The sequence below is a fragment of the Semicossyphus pulcher genome, unplaced genomic scaffold (genome assembly GCF_022749685.1).
Source record: "Semicossyphus pulcher isolate SPU_LCO1_2020_fin unplaced genomic scaffold, fSemPul1.0.p SCAF_13, whole genome shotgun sequence".
Lineage (NCBI taxonomy): Eukaryota > Metazoa > Chordata > Actinopteri > Labriformes > Labridae > Semicossyphus > Semicossyphus pulcher.
Genome location: NW_027211637.1, coordinates 14,353,568 through 14,376,270, shown reverse-complemented (window position 1 = coordinate 14,376,270; position 22,703 = coordinate 14,353,568). Strand labels below are relative to the sequence as shown.

At 41.1% G+C, this 22,703-nt stretch overlaps 1 protein-coding gene across 2 annotated transcripts in view; it reads left to right on the top strand.

Annotated features, from left to right (window-relative positions):
* The first annotated feature begins 1,162 nt into the window (after positions 1 to 1,162).
* clstn1 (calsyntenin 1) overlaps positions 1,163 to 22,703 on the top strand; it is a 34,107-nt gene continuing 12,566 nt past the window's right edge. The window contains exons 1-8 of one of the 2 annotated variants that reach the window (XM_069660935.1): positions 1,163 to 1,396; positions 16,124 to 16,246; positions 18,517 to 18,546; positions 20,046 to 20,241; positions 20,555 to 20,763; positions 21,529 to 21,678; positions 21,920 to 22,105; positions 22,220 to 22,468. In XM_069660935.1, the coding sequence (XP_069517036.1) occupies positions 1,315 to 1,396; positions 16,124 to 16,246; positions 18,517 to 18,546; positions 20,046 to 20,241; positions 20,555 to 20,763; positions 21,529 to 21,678; positions 21,920 to 22,105; positions 22,220 to 22,468 (1,225 nt within the window). In that variant the 5' untranslated portion in view covers positions 1,163 to 1,314. The remainder of the gene's footprint in view (positions 1,397 to 16,123; positions 16,247 to 18,516; positions 18,547 to 20,045; positions 20,242 to 20,554; positions 20,764 to 21,528; positions 21,679 to 21,919; positions 22,106 to 22,219; positions 22,469 to 22,703) is intronic. The other variant, XM_069660936.1, reaches the window with a different exon arrangement.

Sequence of the window (22,703 nt, the reverse complement as noted above, 5' to 3'; positions counted from 1 at the left end):
TAATGACTTATACAATTAATTTTTCAATACATGCATCTATCATAAATAATAAAGCACCCCTTATGTGTCAGAATGCCTAAATACAGGAGAATGTAGTAGTTGTTGTGGTCCCTGCGAGGGACTGATTTAAGGTGATAAGGAAATCCAAAAACAGCATGCAACAGTATAGTGCTGAGCCTGAGGAGACTTTTCTACTGTCGCTGCCTCAATGACTTTGATTGTTAACACAAAGTTTGACTGCGTGCCTCATGTTCTCTGTGCAAATGATTAAAAGACACATTATTATTTCATCAGCTTTGTCAGCAGAGACCTGCAGAGAGAACATTTTAAACAGATTAGTTTCGTTGGAAGGGGAGCACTATTTGTTTGATTGCCTGTAAACGCATCAACGTTTTATTTTACAGTATAAGCAATTAATACCACGTTATTTTTATGCTGTTTAGTTTCATTTTAGTTTGTTTTTTTATTTGACATAGCATTTGGAAAACAACTAACCTCCCATAGTAGGATTAACCTGATTAAGGGGAACATGGCCTGCCAAATCTGGAATATCCAAACATTACCTCTTACAAGTGAGCAAAACGTTCAGTGTTTGTCTGCTGAAGATTAGGTGTGATGTTTTATTAAACATCTTCATTTTTATGTTTATAATATACTCAAAACAAACCAAAACAATAATGGTTGTTTCACCTATATTTCGATGTAGGAAACTTATAGGCTGGGCCTCAAACCGGATAAGTATTCAGCCTTTGTTGTTACAGGTTAGATTTTGAATTAGTTGTTCAAAATGTGATCAGCACACACTTCTGGGTCCCTGGAATCCTGGGATTTTGCCTGGTAATGCAATATTGACACCATGTCGAAACTCTTGATTAAAATGCATTGTCTATTTGGTTCTTTGTTCCTTTTAATAAGAAATGTCAATGTCTGACCTATAAATAAGTAGGCCTACAAGGAATAAAAATCGACTAAATTTTCGACTAAATACAAATTATAATAACTCTGGGGTGAGACATTACATAAAAATGTCATAAAGAAAGCATAGCAAGAAAAATTCTGTGATTCAGTTCGCTCTCACGTGTCTCTCAAGCGTCCAACAGTCCCTGAACGCAGCAAGCTGCAAAACTGCGAGAGAAGCGGTGATTGAAGGGGATAGCAGAGCGGCGGTGGCGACGACGGCCATCTTAGAGCTACCGTGGTAACCGACACTCATCTTCTGGATTTTATTTTTCTTGTAAGAGAAACCTTCCGGCTGACTGACGAGGGAAGAAGAAGGTTGTTTTTCACTTCTCCGCGGTTGTACTCGAAGTCGGGATGCGGTTCCGAGGGAATACACAATTTGCATCCGCTGTCGGACTGGTCCTCGGACTCTTATGTGCGGTGGAGGCAGCTAAAGGTGACTAAGCTGGGATTTATATTGTGTGTTGTCTGCCTGTCTGTGTCGGTCAGGTTTCTCTGTGGTTTGAAAACGTTGGAGCTGAAAGTAAGCGGTTGTTCAGAGCTTTCTGGTGGGTTTCAGACGTTGAAGGTTATAAGAGAGACGTTTGCGAGGCTGTGCGGTCCAGAAGGATGCACGTTCAATAACCTGTTCAGGGATGGTCAGCTCGCGAGCCGCAGCGGATGATGTCGCGGAGTATCCCGCCGACAGCAAGTGCATCCCGCGATATTGCAGCAATTTAACCACAAACAACCGCAAATTAAACGTGATATTTTCACTGCAGTTATCATATAGGAGCAAGTTTTTATATTTGAGCTTAAATAAACGAAGTAGGGTACTTTGAAGATAATATCAAGGCCATGAAACGACCCCCTTCTGTCATCTGCATTCAGTCTATTTTTGGCTTCTGTTCTCTTCTATCGTTTTGTAACAGTCTGATTCATTTAAGATGAAAAAATATTCTCACCCTCTGCAGAGTTTTTGAGATCATCTTTAACTTGCCACTGTCTGGTACTCCCTGTACTGGTCTAGATTATCTATAAATATAGCCTTTGTGAGTCCTTCTGAATTAACGCCATTAATGATTTGTTTTTTTTATTTAATCCAATTTTAGATTCAGTGTCAGTGTTACTAAACTACACAGGTTTATTCTTCCACTAGTAGGCCTAATGTTTGGTTTGGCAACGTTGTGGTCGCACCAGGATGGAGCTTGCTTGGCTACGCATTGCAGATCCTCCTCAGCAGCCCCTGTTTTGTCGGTGGATTTAAATATTTATGTGTTGTGTGTGATCACATGTTTAAGTGAAAAACCCACAGGAGATCTGGGCCTACTGACGAGCAGAGTCCGATAAGAACTCAAAGTGCAACTACGCTCTTCATTTGCAATGTCACCGATGAACACACACACACATACACACACACTGTGCAGAGACATGCCTTTATTTGCTGCAGGGCGGTCCACCTCCCTTCTTACAGCGGCTCACTGCTCAGACATGAGCCTACTCATTGCATGAATTTATGGACTGTGTTTTAACGTTTAACTTAATCCACTGACTCCCCAGTGTGAGCTTCGTGTTTTAAGGGTGTGTAAAGGCAGGTGCGTATTAGTTTCTCAACATGCCCAGGCAGTCAGTTATGCTGGAGGCCAGTGTGTGTTGTTTACTTTTAATGTTACACCCGTTTTATGATCTTTGAAGAAAATGAAGCCCACGAAAGGGATAAAGAGACCCATAAAAGTCTGCAAACGGGGATCTAATCGAGCCATATTTTCCCCCTGTTTCCATGCCAAGCAGCTGAGAATGCACAGCAGCGGGAGGCTACTATTTCTAAGCAGTAACTTAATTTCTTTTTCATCAATCAAAAGGGGAAGTGCCTTCAGCAGTTAGTCCTGGCTTGTGTATGTTAAACTGAGTTTTTATGTTGTAGCCAAGTGTGTTTCTGTAAAGTGCACCTGCTGGCTTCCCTGCCCTTATCAGCAAAGGAGGCATGTGAATCTTGGTGAGGGCTTATCTTCTAATAGCCAAAGGTCACTCGCTTATTGTGTGCGTCACCTGCAGTGCAGTGTTGCTTTTTCGTGGCTTGTTATTGAGTCTTTTTTTTTTTACTACCAGTCACTTTGCAGTGGACCAGGAAGCATATCATCATTAGCTTGTTGTTGTTCCTGATTCGTTCAGATGACTGCAGATGATTTAATGTTATCACTGCAGAACCAGAGTAAGATGCAGAGCTTCACTCTGGTGAATTTACCAGCATTCGCAGCGAACGTTGTGTTCCTCGGTTACTCGCCTACACAGACATTAATCACTGATGACATGGCTACAACAAACCTTGGAGGATCTTTTGAAGAAATATGTTTTTGATTCACATAAAAATTCTTACCTTGACTATATGATTCATTACGCTGCCCGGGAGGAAATGTCAACGTGTGTAAAACTGGTGCAAACTCAAATGGTCTGTGGGAGGCCTTTTAAATCTTTGAAGTATTTTAGACTATAATCTCTTTGATATTTTCCACTACTTTAATGTTTTTTATTGGACACCTTTTAAGTTTCTCATCTTATCACCATTTTATCACTCCCCATGTGATCTTGTTCTGTGAGCAGCTGCTGGGTGTCCTCATGTTCCCGAGTCAAACATTCGGTCTGCGGAGATGCACGAGCTTCCTCTGTCCACACAAAGCCAGACAGAGCAAAAGCTGGCTGCTGGGAAGTTTCACGGCTCATTCGTCATCCAATTAAGAAATTATAGTTGAACAAATTGGAGGCCCTACTTTCTGTGGTGCTGAGTTAACATATGCGCTCTCCTCACCTGGCAGTCAAGACGTTTATAGAGGTTAGGTGCAGGTGTTCTCCCCCAGTCTCCCTCGTCTTACATTTATTGGAAAAGCCCACCATTGATCCACTGAAAATTGCACGTCAGTTACGGTTAGAGCAAAGTGTCCGGTCAATATTGTTTTAGTATATTATGCATTGGTCAGATGTGGCAAACCTCTGAGGTTCCTCCATGATCATAGGCTTTAAATTATGATGTTTATTGTATTTCAAAACAATATAAATACAAAAGACAGATTATACTAATTTTCTTTATCACACAGAAATTCTCTCATGAAAGTATCTCATCCACATATTGATTAAGGGAGTCCACAAACTGACCCTGGGGTAATAAATATGCCCTGATTTGCTATTTATTGTTGACAGATTCCCCCACGAACCCCTGAGCCACCGTCAGCCTGTGTGACGTATGTCATCTTGCTAAGTTATGGCAAGCAGAAACTATGTGAATTCTCACAGCTGACAACGACTGCTTTGTTCCCTTCTCCCAGGCAGCTCTAGTAACACAGTTGTACGTCATCATTCAGCAGATCACAGACGTGTTTCTCCTCAGAAATAACTTCATTTAATGCCATCAGTGTGACAGATAATGACAGATAATGTGATGGTACTGGGAAAGACGTGTATCGTTTCAGTTTCAGATCTTTCACTTAGGACATGGCAGGGCTTTATCAGCTGTTGTCAGTGCGTCACTCGAGGTGGTTTTGATTGATTGGACCCATTTTTTGATGTTGAATGATCTGCTCCATGCATTCATCAGTGTCTTGTCACTACAACATTCATGGCCTTAACTTCATCTGTCATTGAACACAGGTGCAACTTCAAATGACTCGCACACATACTCATGCTCAAACTGCATAATCCTATAAGTGTGCTTTAAGTGCCAGGATTTTTTTTTCAAAATACCTGAAGGAACATGAAGACTTTGTACGAGAATTAGTTGCAAAACTTCCAGTTAGTCGGATCATGAGTAACTGGCCCTTTGTCATTTCACTGTTGTGCAACCTATAAGCATAAGGCGTAAAAACATACAAAATCTAATGTACTAACAAAACAATTTGCTTGGCACAGCCTAACAGTGAAGTTGGGAAAGACTGGATAAGATTTGTTGCAGTTAAGGATACAATTACAAAAGGGAAAATGCTACAATGGTAGAACATTTAGTAAGCTTTATAGTTAAGTAAGTGGATTTCAAGTAGATTATTTAATACTTTTGCCCTGTGTTGCCCCTAATAATTGTTTACTTTCCCAACACAGAGGCACAGATTCTCCTAGTTTTCTCTGATTTTTTTCAGTATTTATTCAGAGTTTCTCTGTGGAACAAAGGGCTGTTAGGCCCAGACCTCAGGGTCGGGATCTTGACTAAGCACGTCACAATGGGGTCACTGTTCGAAGGATGGCGAGTGAAGCCCCTGAAGAATGTGTACATGAGATAATCCCCCTGAAAGTGCAAAGTTGTTGAAGCATTTCGATTTGGTAATATGCCACACATTGCTGGGAAGATGGGCCATGAGAATACTGGACTCAATTTGGGTCTGTGGTGACTTTCCTCTTATTGGTGCCTTCACGGGCTGAATGGAGTCGGTGACCTGTCATGAATGGGTCATTCAGTTGTGAATATTAAGTTGTGCCAGATGACTGGGAAGTTGTGTCGACCACCGAGAAAGCAGTTTTCATTCACATGAGCCCTTGGTGTCCATGTTATACACTGAAACTGCAAGTACAGAGCAGACAGCTATTTGCATAAATGAAAACACCAACATGAGTCAGAATTTCCAGGATTACTCAAGATACTATCCTTTTTCTTCATTAAAATGTTAGTACTGAAATTGAATGCTTAAGCTTTAAAAGTAACAGCTGATCTATCTATTATCTTTATTAAAAAACTGTTATAATAACCAGTGTATACAGGTTAAGATATAACCCATATCTGTAGCTTATCCGTCTGCGTTCCCTCCTCCCTGCAGTCCCGCTGTTTACAGGAGAAAACTTGCCACTGCAGAGCTATTCACATTAGGGCGAGTCCGCATTGAGATTCAGGCTCCATGAGAAACAGGTAACCAGAGAGCACATTACCTGCCGCAGGTCAGCTACACCCAAGAGTTGCCTGTGCAGAGCTCCAGCCGTCTCACTCTCACTTCTCCACTCTCACTGGCTCTTTTGTGCCGGTCACACAGAGAGGTGATTGAGTTGCATTCAAGGCTCTGCGGCTCCCAACCCCCTCTTCAGAGGAGCACCACGCTCGTCGAGGGTGTGTTCGCTCTGTTGGGCGGCTGAGACGGCCTAGAGGACAAACAAATGTTGTTGCCTGGCAGGGCGACTGAGAGGCTCTCCTGTGTGAGCGCCGTGTTTGGGTAGCGAGGGCCCCCGAGGTCTGGGTTTCCTTTAAGGGTCTGCGTGGCTTACTAGAACAGTCCGCAGTCTGTGATGGAGATGGCTTGCGTCAACAAGCTCAGGAGCTTGTAAGGCAACACAAGCAGAGAAGTGTGCCCAATGTGTCAGAGCGTGAGCAGATCGTCCATTGACTTTACTAGTCGACAGAATTAAGAGAGCCACTCGCCAGCAGAACTGAAGTCACTGCTGCACTCAGATTGGTATGCATCTCATACCTTCACTTTTTGGCTGCAGTGTGTTGGATATTTCTGTATTTCTGACATCAGTAGGACCTGCCTTTGAAACATGCTGTGAAGGGCCCTGTGGTTGTTGAAAGCACTCCACACTACCTGGAAAAGGGTTAGCATAGACATTTTAATAGTTATGAACCAGTCCATATCTGCACTTGCTAACTGTTGACATATTGAGGCAGTTGATATAATGGTGCATTTTACATAAACTGCTGTATTGTTGTTACAATAGTCTTAAACCTGCTCAAATGTCCTACTTCTTTTTGCCATCTCCCTGGGAACACCTCGACGTCTGACAATCACCTGAGCACAGAGATTTCTTTCTTCGGCGTGCAGCTGCAGCTAATGGGACAAACAAGAATAACAACCTGGCAACAGAGAGGCTTTATTTAGTCTCAAACGATAATAAGACAGCCTGCGCTCTCTGCTTGTAGACCTTGCTGCCAGTTCTGTTGCCTGTGAGTGGCAGGTTTTGCTACAGAATTTAATTTATTTATGATTCTGGGTAATCAAACATTTGCACCAGAGCGTGGACTAGTTATTCAGAATTTTTAATTGATGTTGAACACTTGCTGCTTTCACACTGTGTGCAGTCAGTTGAATAGTTTAGTAGTTTGTACTATAATGTAATCTCAAATCTGTAACGACATACCCTCAGTCATATTCTCTATTCTCTAGAGTAGTTGACCTGCCCTACAGTGAGGTGTAGTGGAGCTTCACGTTTGCATGCAATCAAATGAGATGAATGCTTGAAGGCTTTTTGATTCAAATGTAAAATACAGTATAAGCTAAATCGATAACGCAGAGCTCCACAACGTATCAAGGCCTGGCACTCGGCTGCATCATCATCATTACACAACATGCCCTCAGAGGTTCCCGGGCATTATCAGGCTTCATGTAATAATTACAAACTGATCATCTGCTGCAGTGATGCTGCTACAGTATGGACAGCTGTGGTGTCTGTCTGTGCTTCTCCCATGGTGACTAGTAGCATGTGAACCGTCTGGTATCGTCCTAGTTTGTTCTCTCCCTAACAGTTGTGAGGGTCATATAGTGGCTAAACACGTGCAAAGCTTTTGGCAAGTATTTTTAATGCAGAATGATGTTATTGCCCCTCCATTAAGAAGAGACATCACAGCAGGGGCATGGAGCGAGAGAGAGCGCGAGAGAGAGAGAGAGAGTTTACAGGCGGCCTTTTGAATCTCAGGATTAGCCGGACCTATTGTGGCCCTAAAATTCTCGCAGGAAGTTTTTCATCACGGTTAATAGGTCAAACTGTAAAGGTTTGGCTGCAATAAAAGAGCCGGGCAAACATAGAAGGGCTTTGTCTTTGTTTCCATGTGAATGGTCCGTATGTTACCCCGGTCTTTGTGGGGATCAGGAAAGAAGTCAGAGATGGCATTACACTGTTGCCTCCAGAGAAAAATGTGCCTGTCCTGAAGGTTGATTTGCAGTTTTATATTGTTAATAGTTGTTTTTGACAGATTGCTGTTCCAATTTAAAGGAGCAATTTGCCACTGCCAGTCAAAGCCGGTGTTTTCTGTAATCAATAGAAACAATAATATTTGAAATAGGCGCCATAGCTGTGGAGAAAGTTGTACAATCAGCTCGTGTTTTCGCCCATTCTAGATTCCTACAACACCCAGCGTGCATTGCACCCCTCCCTCTGAAAGGAAGGGCCCAGGGAGAGACGCTGGAGTGAAATACTACCGTTTTCGCTGCAGGCTACGGCTCAGAGCGGTACAGAATCCGAAATATGACGTGAATACACTGGTGGATCATCTAGAAAGTCTTAGGGTCTGTGGTCTACATTACGCACCTGCCGATTTTGAGCGAGACATGACATCGGAGGCGAGCATCCTAAATTGAGGGAGTGTAGTTTAGCAAGCTCCCTGGCCTCCGCCAGATGACGTGTTTAACATAGTCTGGCGGAGGTTTTCCAGGGCCCATTGGAAAAGCTGATAGCGCCCTCAGGCACAGAGCGAAATAGCATTTTTTTTTTACCATAATGGCAATAGCTCCCCATAACAGCATGATAGGACTGAGGTTGAAAATTGGCAAACTGGCCCTTTAAGAGAAAATCAACAAATAAGGGACCATTTATTGTCCGCGTAGTAAATTTATTGCAAGATGAGCACAAAAGTTGCCCTCTGATGCACAGGGCAACAAATAGTTTTGTACCCAAGAGCACTTACTAACCTACTTGTCCACTTGCATTTTGTAACACCCTTATGTGTCTGCGGTTGATTGAAGTGGGGAAAGCAATCAGCTACGTTGTCTCACCATTAGTATGGCAATGTAATTGCTGCAATCACCCAAGTGTTGTTAATTAATTCTGAAATCTACATGAGTGATACTTTATTCAAACAATAGCTATTAACATAAATATACAAAGATCAGTCCAAACACAACACAGCCAAAATAAATACACATACACAAAGTTGCCAGTTTGTGTGGTACCCTTAGCTAAATTGCATTGCCCATTGCCCAGGGCCCATTTATCTACTTCGACTATTTTTTAAAAAGTGATTTATTTTAAAGCATCAATGGTCTGTTTAAACACCCACTGGTTGAAGTGAGTGTACAGGTGGCAGACACACAGAGCTGATCAGTACATGGCTTGGCACAGCACATATTGGCACCCACAGTCACACCCAGAACTTTATCCATGTTCACCTGTGTCAGAAGTCAGTGTAAACCCTGCTCTCTCTCTCTCTCTCTCTCTCTCTCTCTCTCTCTTCCTCTGAGAAGTTCTGGTTCCCCTGAGTTCTCTCTCTGTCAATCATTTCTTTAAAGTGTACTTCAGGTGTTGGGGTAACATTTTTACTCGATTTACTGTATCATGCTCATCGTTAGACGGCTATAATAAAAACTTGGCAGTGGTTTATTTTTGGCAGCCTCTGATGTTTTGTTTTATGTCTCGCTATGTAGCTTGACCTTGTCAGTGAATGAAATAGACGCATCCCATTATAGGATTAAATGTCATTGGCTTTATTTGCTGCGTAACAGGATTGCATACCAGGTACTGTGTTGCCGGGCTCTAAGTGGGTCCAGTAGGATGCCATCTGTGCACGTATAGTAACTGCTTGATTTATGTGTTTGTCCCCAGCTTCTGACACATCATCATTATTCAGCCTGTGCTTGCCAGATTGGGGCTTAATTTGTTTACAAGTGGACACAGGAAATAGTAGGGTTCACACTCTGTTGGATTTTTAAAGAAAGATACTGTTGAAAATCTTAATTGCTTTTATATAAACTCTTACATCAGTGTCTGCAGGCATGACGCTGCCTAGTTGATATCTATTATTTAGCAAGATGCACATATCCACCAGTTTTATCTGTGTGTTTATATCCTAGCTCTGTATTTAATATTTATGTTGATGGAGAGAAAGCTATGATATTTTACTTTGCTAGAATTATGATGGTGAGTCATCGTGGCCCATTTTTCTCCCTAACCCCACAATGTATGCATGTGGGTGCAATAAGCTAACATTGTTTGTTGCTATTTTGCAGCAACTATTTTTGCAGGACTGTTATAACAGTATGTTCATTTTAGTTTGACGGGGTGTACTTGTATTTATTCATAATTGAAAAAGCATGCTAAGGAAAGTAGTCTTTAGTATTTACACAAAGTAGTTCTGATGTCTTGAGCCGAATCACTTGATTGATGAACAATAATCTGGTAAGTTGATCCACAGAAAATTATCAATTTATATACCATAAAATTCAGTGTATAAGACGCACTTTTAATACATTGTTTTCTTCTAAAAAGTGGTCTGCGTCCCATATACCGGTATAAAATGCGGAGAAAAGTATTTTACCCAGATAATAATCTAGCTAAAGCTTTAGCATGGACATGAGGCGTCATGATCGCCAGTGCAGCCGCCACTCTCACAACAACCAACGTTACCGTAGGCTGCCAGCTACCGCGAGCTACAGCACCGAATTGCAAACTCGACATGGCGAAAACAGATGGTAGGCTGTAAGTTGTGTGTGTTTTGAGTGTTTCAAATGAAAATGCATTAAAATAGTGTTGAAATAACTTGTATAGGCATACACGTCTTTATTGATAAATAGCTTTAGAAAAGCTTTTTATCCCCCAAAACAGACGCCGTCAAATATATTCCAATGCGACTTATTTTCCAGTACTTAATTGTTGGTCATTTTTGAACACAAATGACCCCATTCTTTAGTTGTTCTGATACATAAAGCAGTGTCAGTATCTCCCTCAGAGACCATCTAAAACAGGAAATCGACTACAGCCAATGCAGCAGTCAAGGCTCTGACCCGTTACCATAATTTATTATCCCAACCAAATATCAATTGGTTTAAGGGGCATTTTCATCTTCACGTTAACAACAACAATCCTGTACTAGTGCGAAATCCAATACTGTGTAATGTTAGTCAAAGCTAGTAATATGTAAGCAATCGTTGTTTTTTCACCACTAATTAGGATATTTTTTATTCTCACTGGTAGCAGAGCAGTACTTCTCATCGGTCAATAATCAAGTCGTTATTGAGATTTGTGTTGGGTAACATCTCTAGTTTCTTTTATTTATCCTCTATCATTATGAACTGAAGAACTCTTTGTGACCAGGACTGTTTAAGACAACCCAAGGTATTTGAAGAAGTCCCCTTGGTCTCTGAGAGCTTTTATATTTATCACTACCTTGTGATTTTTTATAAATTAAGCAGAAATTATGGATAGTTTGTTTTAAAATGAACATAATCTTTGTTAAAGTTTTGGCCCCACATTGGATAAAGCAACATGTGAGACATCTGTATCAACCTGGTTTATTTAGATAATAATTAAGACAAGACACTATGTCAGTTCAGAGTGGATGCAACACAAAAAAAGTCTTCTCAAGCATCTTCTGCAGTATGTCAGAAAATCTGTTCATCGGTTAATCTAGAGGCAAGAGTTTCTTCTTCAATTATCTGCTTTTATGTGAATGAAGCACTGAGTCTGCAGGTTGTAATTGGGCCAGTAGTGAGGCTGCATTGCATTAGATGAATTGGTCTTCTAATTAAGTTAAATTCAGAAAATGGCAGTCTTCCACATGAAACATCCTCAGTTTCCAGGCAGTGAGCCCCTCTCAGACTGCCTCAAACACTTCAAAGCCCCCTTCCTAATCTCCTTCCATCCTAAATCCTAGAGCCTCTTCTCCTCAAATAAACAAACCAGTCATGATTTACAAATCAGAGAGTCTCTCGGCCTGTAAATATGTGACTTATCGTACACATAGTATGCAATTTTCCAGGAATAATTGTGTCTTTGTAGCTATGTGTGACAATAAATGTTGCCCGTTCACTGCAGGCTTGCAGGAGGATGATGAAGCTATCTTGTCAAAAGAGCCTTGTTGTCAATTTCACACAACGTATGTGAGAATTTCACGCTTAAAATAAAATCGTGCGTCAGATTTCAGTGTGTGTGTGTGCTTGTGAAAGGGCCTTTGATTCTCATGGTGTTGCACAGTGGTGGAGCATTTTGGGTTTTAATTGGTTTGTCCTTATACCTCCCTATACCGTCCCTATACCACCTACCTGCGCCATGATGCACCAAGTTTGCCTTCTGAGGAATGCATTTATGTCTTATTATAATTCATGTGCTGGCATTGTTGGCAGTTGGTAATTTCCAGTGGATGGATTGCCTTTTTTAAGATCCTTTGTAAGGCTTATTTGTCATTCAGTATGGAGATGTAAACTGTGCAAATAGACATAATGATTTTAGATGAAGAGAAATAACGTCTAAAGAGACAGGAAGGATGCAGCCATCTTGGTCACTGGCTGTTATTGGTCACGATAAGGCAGACATGTCTTGCATAAACCTGCAGGAGCTTTGATAACGCAGCCTGATGTTGTACCATTCAGTGCTGCTCCTGGTTCGGTGCAGCTCCGTGCTGAGGGCCATAAGCCACTCACGGAAAAATGTGAGGCCGGCATGTGACCTGGCTAACAGTAAGTGTGTATCTGTAGGAGCTAAAGCAGATTATTGTAGTAGTCTGGCATGGCAATCTGTCTAAAGACATCCAATTCATTTTAAGTCACGAGACGCTCAGCTAAGACGATTTATTGGGTTCGATGAATTCCAAATTAGAGGCAATCACAGCCGGGCGTCAGAGATGTAGAGCAAGAAGACATTATTCTGCTGTTCTGCAGAATGTGTGTGAAGTTGACATCACAGTAACATTTAAATCATTTATTTTTCTTCCTTTTATTGTACCAGAGCTGCACATGTTCTCTCATGTCTAGCCTTTCATTTCTCTCTCCTCTTCTTCAGTCGCCTCTTTGCTGACAGATCTTTAATAAATGCATAAAAATGCTCCAAAATACAAAATGTTCTCAATGCAGAGAGAAAGTGTCTGTTTCCTGCAGAGGAGAGCAAATTTATTTCAGTCGTGTTTTGGAATAAGAACTTGCTCAGAAACATAATGCCTTTGTTTAATGCGTGGCCAGCATATTTCATATTCCCATTTTAGCCATGAAGGAGACAATTACTGTGTGCAATGGCTAATTGAAAGAATGTCTACTTCTCATTGGAAAAACACTATTCTCTGGGTACTTCTCATTTATTTTAGTGCCCACATCATACCAATCCTGTGCAAGGAGCTTGCAATTAATTTTCATTGATCTTGTAATGACTGAGAATTACACTCAATTATGTAAAGACACACAATGCAAGTCATTTGCTGCGCTGAAATTGGATTTGGCAGATTGACATATGAAGTCGTCTGAAAACATCCTCATGCCTCTCGTTTCATTTTTTTTTGTGTTTTATCTGGTTTCTGTTTAAAGCTCATAATATAATTGTAGCAGAGATTGTGTTATTGAACATCAGACGTCTTACTATTAGTCAGATGATAAATGTGTTATGTCGAGGCTTTTTGCAGCACGACGCAGCTGCGGATTAAATTTATACATATTTCATATTTTAATTAGGATTTAACTGAAGAGTCACAAAGGAAACAGTTTAGTTGCTGTTAGCTCTGGATGTACTGTGGAAACGGGTCCAGCAATATTTAAGTGTTGAATGATGAATTAACTTTTAATTTTAGACACAAAATTGTAGGCAATATATTCAGTTGTGTAAAAATTACCATCACAAAGCTGAAACAACATTTATACTTGGCAGCCTTAACAAGAGCTTGAATTGAACTGGCAGTTTGCTACACAGAATCAGTAATTTATCCACTGTCTATTTAAATAATGTTGCTTGTTGAGATTGTATGTTGTGCTCACAATGTGTCATTGTAATTGGATGAATGTGGGCTGGAGGTAATAATAAACATTTCCATTGACATACCCTTTTACCAGTTTTTGGATTTAACATCAGAGCCAAAGAGATAAAATATATCCAATTTCCACTTAGTTTCTACTGGTGCTGTCAAAATTGGCCAAAAATGATGTTCGAAAAAGGATCGAAATATTCAAATATCTATTTTTGCACAATATGTCCACAAGAGGACAAAGCCTGCCAATACAACGAGAGACAAACTTACTAGCAAAGATATATTTAAACATAAATGTGCCTTTTCAAAGATCAACATAGGCTTCCTACACCCTAACAAATAATGTTATGGTAAAACAGATATCCAGCGCTCCGAGCGAGCTGTGCTGTAACAAGGTATATTTATTTAAACATACACATGCCTTATACATAAAAATCAACATACCTATACATATATATTTAATGCTGGGGGTGAGAATCTCTCTTCTCCGGCCAGGCTGGGATTTGAATTCTCGAACATTACCACACACCACGCGGTTGTTTTGTTAGCTTGCTTTAGCTAGACTAAAGTTATTTATTAACGTATAAAGTGACATTGTGATGCCTTCAAAGATCCGTAAGTAAGAGAGTGCGCATGAGGATATACGAGATCATGCAAGAGCAAGGTAGTGCTGATTTCTTTACATCGAATATCTGTTTTTTATAACAATTCGGTTATACAGTATATTCGAATTTAGAATATTCGTTGACAACCCAAGTTTCTACTGAAGTAGCAAAATGACATATGATTTCCTCTGAGGGCTTTTGGTAGAAGGAAAATATAAACATAGATGTTAAAAAGCTTAGCAGTGCAAACTTGTCCTTTAGCAACATAAATAAGAGAAGGAAATGCTCATCAGGCATGTAAATGATGTTAAACCTATTTGCTAAAATGTCTGTGTCAGACTTATTTATACCGAATAATAACATTATTGCTTTTTGTTTATCGAATCTCAGAAACTTGCAGCCCTATTTTTACATCTGAAATGTGTGCTTTGATACTTCTGACTCCTTCAAATTGTATGTGTACTCTTTAACAAATCTTCCATGTAATGATGAATGTATTATGGTGCTTTGTAATTATTAAATAGATTATTGTTAACCCGAGATGGATTACTATGTAACCGGAACAGTTTCCTGCATATGCCTATTGTGTTGCGATCAATGATTTCCTAAACTTGATTGTTCAGGCTACCATAGCAGTTCTTTGTTAGCAGGGATTAGCTTGGATGCATGACCGGGCCACATTGAGTGTATTAGACTGTTTACATTGAAATGACCCTCTGAATAAGGACAGTGGGGGTTACATGAGGACAGATAGACATTACATTCAAACATAATAGATTCCTGTCATTATTTAATGGCTTCAAAAACTAAAAATACCCTGTTTTTTGTCAAGGAAATCAGCTTAACTAGTGAGTAAAAGTGGGGCTGTTTGCAAGTAGGTCTTGCATAGAGCAATTATGTAAGGAGGCAGTATGTAGCCCTGATTAATCTCACATGGTATTGTGCCTGAATACAATACATGATTTGGACGTACTTTATGTTACTGTCTCGTCCTCAGGAAATATGCCTGGCCCGGTTACCTCTCCCTGTCTTTCTGTCCCACACAGTGCGCTGTCAGCCAGAGTTAGCATCACCTTTACAGATCAGTAGCACAGAACGCCATCCTACCCTCTGCTCAGGAGTTAGCACATATTGGCTGTAAGAGAGCTGCATCTCCCCCTGCGTCACGCCGTTGCCTAAGCCAGCCCAAATATGTCACTCACTGCAGCTTTTTCTGCAGCCGCTAGCTACAACTGAGTCCTGTCTGCAGCTGGGATGCTTCCCAGGCCGACTAGCACACAAAGCTTTATATAATAAGCACGACTATTGCTCCTCAAACCATAGCCGGAGCCTTTATCATCCCTGTGATACTCCTGTCAGATCTTGTTAGCTCTTATGGATGGTGGTTCTGTCTGACTCTTGGAACATTACTGGTGGAGAAAGTGCTATCATAAAACCATCTTTAAAGAATTGGTCTTTAGTTTTGATAAATTGAACAATAGCGCGTATAATATAATACAGCATCTTGTGTTAAGGATGGAGAATGATGTGCAATGGCGATTTCATTCTGCTGACTAAGTGCACATTCTTGGCTCATGGTTTCCTGTTTCTGTTGGAGGTGATGCCTTCATTATGTGCAGTGTTTCTAAAAATAGTAATAAAAGCATCCAGAACCTCATTAAAAATTTACTTTGGCTGCAGAGGGAGGAAAGATAAAAGTCAAACGAGCAATTTGAGAAAACACAGATGAAATCTGATTATTGAAAGGGGGGAAAAGAGGCTTGAATTACTAATAAGTGCTGGTGAAAGAGACACAAATTGCTTATTAAGACATCTCTGATCAGGACTGACATTATTTGTATTGACTATTTTGTTTTTCTTTATTGACACTGACATTTCCTCTCTTTGTTCCTCACAGTCAATAAGCACAAACCATGGATCGAGACGACGTACCACGGGATCGTAACGGAAAACGATGACAAAGTACTTCTGGACCCCCCTCTAATTGCACTGGACAAGGATGCTCCTCTACGCTACGCAGGTGAGAGAGGAGGTTTAATACCGCTGCTGCTGCTTGTCCTTTACTCCCTCAGTTTCGCCCTACTGGGAATCCCCTTATTCCACAGTAAATATAAGAGAAATGACACTAATCACCGTGTATTATTAAAGCTTTGAGATTATGTTACAGGAGATGGATGCAGAAATGCAGTTGGTGTATGAATAATGCAAATTTCATAGACATTTCAAGGACTTTGATGTGTACCTCGAACGACATGTTATTTGTAACTTATGGATTATAAACTGAACTAATTAATCATGTAAATTGAACTTTCTTAACAAGGAGAAACTGCTCCTAATCTAGTGTACACATAATGCTTTGAAAACATCATGTCACTGTTTATATAGGAAGGTTCCCCTCTCTTCAGGGTGATTTATTATCTATGCCTGCCATTTTTTTCTGTGATAAAGGTTATAGTTAAGGTTACATGTGCATTATTATAAATCACTCAGTAGTGAAGGATGGAATAACTCTGCTCATTGCCACATTATCACTTCATGCACTTCTGGTAACAGACTATGTAACTCGATGTCTCTCTGCTCATTACATTTTTATGACATGCCTGTCATACTGTCACACATCTGGCTACCATATCGTCCACATTGGTGCTTTTGATATTCAGATCAAAACACTCTTTCATGTTTTTTTATTTTTTTTTATCCCCCTCCCTGTGGAGAGCCACTATTACTTTATGTACCAAGGCAGCATCAGCTCTGGGCTTTTTAATCACATCAGGATTGACTTTGGCCCGGACTCAAAGCCCCACAGCACTGGAAATGATTTCCCACCATTTCACATCACATGAGTTGTGCGATCTTTGTTCTGCTTCTCCCTCCACACTCAGCGCTCGCTCTCTCTCCACTTGATGCAGCCATTTTTTTTTTTATCTCTGATGAATTCTCCTGATTTAGCAAGTGAGGATTTAACATCCTCTGTGTCTGTCAGAGGAGATGCCAAATGTAATATTCACAGAATTATGTGAAAATTGATTCTCAAGAGCTGATTGGTCAGGCAGCACATAGTCAGTGGAAAGCTACAGCAAGGGGCCCATCATTTCTGCATTATGTTTACCTCCTTTCACAAATGAATTCAGAGCTTGGGGCTCCCTTTTTGATGAGCAGGGCTTTTGCGAGGGGACTGTGTGTCCCTGTGAACTAACTCTCGAGAGAGACACAGAGAGCTAGCTGGCTTCACGTGGCAGCAGGGGTGAGCGGCTCTGCCGTGTCAGCCTCCTTGTAGCCGGTCCATCTGTGCCAACAAACAGGTTCACTGTAAAGCTGACCCACAGGTTAAAGGAGGGCCAATCACAGGCAGTGGTTTGCATGAATGAGGAGGAACTGTATGAGTTTGTGTGTTTGTATTGGACTGATGTACTCTGGGACTAGTTTTGTTTGTGTGGTGAGTTCAGGTCAGTCAGTGAGATCTGAGAACTGTGGACATTTACCCACTATATATGTTTTTATGATTAATGTAGTAGCATTACACCTTGCAGCTACAAAGTATTGACCTGCTTGTCAATTAATACTCCTAGATTATAATACAGTGTATTTAGTTAGTACCAGCAGTTAAATGACTGCAGGTCAAGACTGTAAAATCAATATGTAACACTCTTTTTGATGGCTGGCTCAGCCCGAGCTTAGAGGCCCGTGTGATGAGTGAAAAGCGGAGGAATTCTTAAAGCCCTGGTGTGAGCTGGTCATTAGAGCTCTGCTGAACACGGAGGCCCACAGCTCCCACCGCATGACTGGCCATGAACAGCGGCCTTTAATGTGAAATCCATTTCTAATTGTTTTGTTGGTGAAAACAAAATGACAAAAACAGCAGAGGCCCTGACAGGGCTTTAAAACAAACAGCCGAAGAGGACTTTTTATCCTATAGACAGATAGTGTAGCAGTGTTGTGGGAAGTAAGATGAACTTGTTGAAGGACAGACTCTCCGGAGTTTCCCAAATCATGCTGTGACATTTCTGTTGTTTATAATTTGATGTTCTGTCACTTTTTTATGAGTTCTTCCTTCTAAAAGGATTTTCTGTGCAAATAATAAAACTGCAAAGACTTGGACACAACCTGCTTTCACTAAATGTTTTAATCCTTCCTTTCTTTCAACTGGCAGAAGACTGAATATGAGCTTCTTTAATGCATTTGTAAGCTTGTAGCCAGAACATGTTCTCCTCCTGTCCTCTCTGTATTTTCTCTGAGACTCTAACTTTTCCTTTAACTGATCTGGGTTTATCTTTTCTCCCTTCCTTGTAGAGAGTTTTGAGGTGACCCTCACTGAAGAAGGTGATCTTGGGCTCTTTCTTCTGCCTTGTGCTTAGTTGTTACTATTAACCCACTAACGCAAAAAAAACAAAAACAGCATCCACACTTTTACACAGAAACTCCTGCCATGCTCTGTAATCTCCCCATTTGGTTTTTTCTTGACTTTTATGTTTTTCTCACCCTGAATTTTTTGGAGTTCCAACAGCTGGATGAAAAGTGTGATGTGGGGCTGACTGTACTTAGAAATATCTGTGCATGAGACATCCATTGCAGTTTGCAGACCCTAACAGTTTTTCAGCTGTCACCAGGAAACACAAAGCTGCTTTTAAACAGGAGTTTTCAGTCAATTCGCTGCCTATTAGTCCAATCCTTTCAAACTACAAAACTATAATCTAATCTAAAAGGAAACATAAGTTGATTTCACTACTTTAAACATCCATAAAATTGGAGCACAAATTGACACTAGAATTGGTTTTTAAAGAGGACAAAAGCTCTGTTCTCGCAAAGACATCGGCGCCCCAGATCTGAGCAGCTACCACGACTCCTGACATTTTCGTCTTCTACTGAAAGCTGCTGAGATTGTTAACTAATGCAAACTCTCTCTGCTACGAAGTTTCTGTTGTTGCATCTTTGCCTCAGTGGATCTGTTGAGTTAATTCTCCACCACTAATCTCTACCATTAGCATGGCTGCAGTCGTCATTTGATGTGGATGTCAAGCAAGTTGATATTTCTAACCCCAGTTCTCATCCAGCACTTTATTGTTTTTGAATATTGTTATTGTAGCAGGTTGAGTTTTCTATGATTTCATTTGATTTAAATTCAGTGTTGCAGTGTTTTGGTTTAGAGGCAAAATTACACAGGAAGACCTTCTTTAAGTAAAAACAATAACACAAGGGTGTTTAAGACTTTTTCTTTTCTTTCACAGACTTTTTGAGGTATTGCATAAATTGGTGCTTGATTACCGTATTACAACGCGATAATGCTCTATTTGTTTTTCATTTCTTTTTTATGTTTATTATTCTTTCTCTCATAAGGGGCTGTAACTTTTATTCATAACAGAGTTAAATGGTCTTCACTTCAAATACTGTTCTCTATGTACTTAGTTTTTGGGCTTGGTTTCATGACTTTGAGTTTTAATACTTTGAGTGCTCCTGTGAAATGCCTGTCCACATCTTTTCGGTTTCTGCCTGCATGACTGGATGCAATGTTTTCAAGTGGCTTGGAAAAGACACCTTCTCTTCTCTGATACTAAATGTCCCACACCCTCTCCCAACTCCCCCCGTCCCAGTACTCACCCATATGACAGTGCTTTTGGGCTTCCTCCACAGCCACAACCCACCCCAATCTACAACTCCCTGGCACCCAAATCCTGTGGCTGATCTTTTTTTTTTTTTTTTTTTTTTTTTTGCGTGAATTTATGGTTTCGTTGTTAACATAATTTTTTCATTTTAGCAATAGAATGTTACACCTGTCGTCTGTTATTCTGAGCAAACTCTCTTTTGGCTCTTGACGTGTTCAGGTGAGATTTGCGGCTTCAGGATCCACGGGCAGAATGTCCCCTTTGAGGCAGTGGTCCTGGACAAGTCCACTGGCGAGGGGGTCATCCGGGCCAAGGACAAGCTGGACTGCGAGCTGCAGAAGGAGCACACCTTCACCATCCAAGCCTACGACTGCGGAGAGGGTCCCGATGGTGCCAACATGAAGAAATCCCACAAGTGAGTCAACCTCTGCCAGTTTGGACGTGTCCCTACCCACTCTGAACCCTGAGTTTACTCATCCTTCTTGACTAGATCTTGTTTAGATTGAAAGGAAAATATGTCATTTGGTTTTTCTTCATTAAATTTTACTGAACCTCAACAATAAGTGGAAGAAACTAAGTGACCATTTAAAACTGGCCATTATCCAAAAAGGGATCATGCCCGTAACAGTAATTTTCACAGAGTAAATGTGAAAGTAAAGAGATCTTTTTACAATGGTTTATAAATGTCTTTAGCTGACAGCCTCCTAACCCTAACATGTCTCTGTCAGGGCCACCGTCCACATCCAGGTGAACGACATCAACGAGTACTCGCCAGTGTTCAAAGAGAAGTCTTACAAAGCCACCGTTATCGAGGGAAAGAAGTACGACAGCATCTTGAAGGTGGAGGCAGTGGACGCCGACTGCTCCTTCCAGTTTAGCCAAATCTGCAACTACGAGATCGTCACTCCTGATGTGCCCTTCACCGTTGACAAAGACGGTAAGGACCTTCACCGAGTGGCCTTTTGTTATTGCCTGACAGGAAAAAGCTGGCATGCATGCCTGAGGGCCAGGATTTTATTGACACGCATGGCACAGTGTATTGATCCGTGTCAAGGCAGCCTGTCATTTAGAATTCACCCCAGCTTGTTACCTTGCCAGGTGTTGATGGTCTCCTTGAAATATCACCCAAGTCGGTTATCCTAGTCAGACTGTAGGATTATTCATCAACAAAATTAAAGATCCAGTGAGAAAAGCATCAGATATCCAGGCTCAGCTGTTATGCCACCTGGTTCTGATAAATAGGAAATATGGGCAGGTAATGATGTGAGAACAATAAACATGAGAATACATATTGTTGGTGAAGCTGCTCAATTGTGACTGTGCTAATTAGTTTTTGACACGAATCTAAGATAAGATCTGATTTTATTCAAGCAAATTCCATCACTGACTTTTAATGACTTGTATGCTAATCAGTCTCTGTCTTGGTAATGAACCCTCGGTGTAACATCTCAAGGAAAAATACTCAAAATATTACTATGAGGCCCTCAACAGATGTTAACCAGTTTATTATACTTTCAGCTTGACAAAAAACCCCTCTCCTTCTTTTTGAGCAAAGATTTAAATTTTTCAGCTCTTTTTGATATTTAAGAAACTTAGTTTTGTTGGCTCAAAAGGCTTTTTGTAAGTTTCCTAGCACAGCTGCAGCTTTGAACCTAAACAAAGAACGGCCCTGGCACTCTCTTTTTTTCCCTTTTTTACGCAGGCTTCATCAAGAACACTGAGAAACTGAGCTATGGCAAAGAGCGCATGTACAAGCTGACCGTGACCGCCTACGACTGTGGAAAGAACCGAGCCTCCGAGGACGTCCTGGTCAAGATCAGCGTCAAGCCAACCTGCAAACCCAGCTGGCAAGGTATCAAAGCTCCCCTTAACCTGCTGTAGCTCGCCAACAATTACTCTTAAGATGTGTCTTTGTGTTGATTAATAATGGTTTATCTTCAAAGCCACGGGGCTTTTATCATGTGTGAAAAACGTCAAGTACGTCTTAATGAGTAATTACTATTGACAGCCTCTGTATTGACTGCTGACATGTTATCACTCCTGTGCTGAAGGACATCTTTTAATGCTTTCCCCTCTCTCACTTCGTCTTTCAGGATTTAATAAGAGGATTGAATATGAGCCCGGCACAGGTAGCCTCGCCCTTTTCCCCAGCATGCACTTGGAGACATGTGATGAGCCAATCACGTCCATCCGAGCTAATATTGAACTGGAAACCAACCATATCGGGAAGGGCTGCGACCGTGACACATACTCTGAGAAGTCTCTGCACAAGCTGTGTGGTAAGTAATCTTACCACACATACCACACTGTGCATCGTAAGAATCAAAATGATTTTTTAAATAAGTCCAAGTGCACAATATAATGTGCCATTTTTTCTCTTTGACTGTTTGTAGGAGCCAGCTCTGGCACCGTGGAGCTCCTGCCTGCACCCAGCAGCTCCTCTAACTGGACAGTAGGGCTACCCACAGATAACGGGCATGACAGCGACCAGGTGTTTGAGTTCAATGGCACCCAGGCAATCAAGGTTCCTGATGGCATGGTGAGCACCAGCCTGAAGGAGCCTTTCACCATCTCCGTGTGGATGAGACACGGCCCCGGGGCCCATGAGAAGGAGACCATCCTCTGCAACTCTGACAAGACAGGTAACGTCCCACGAGAAGTGTAGAGTTGTTTGAAGAAAGATTTCTAGCTGCACTTGGGCTGTGTCAAAGCTCCTGTAGGTAGCTTACTTTATTGCTACTCATAGGCTGTCTGAAAATAAGCCTATATTAATAAATAAACACTGTAATTTTAGGCTGTAATCAGTGTTTGTGCTCAGCTGGCTGGCTAAATAATGGAAGCAGACTTCCTTTATTATTTTCTTTGTCACCTCTCGGG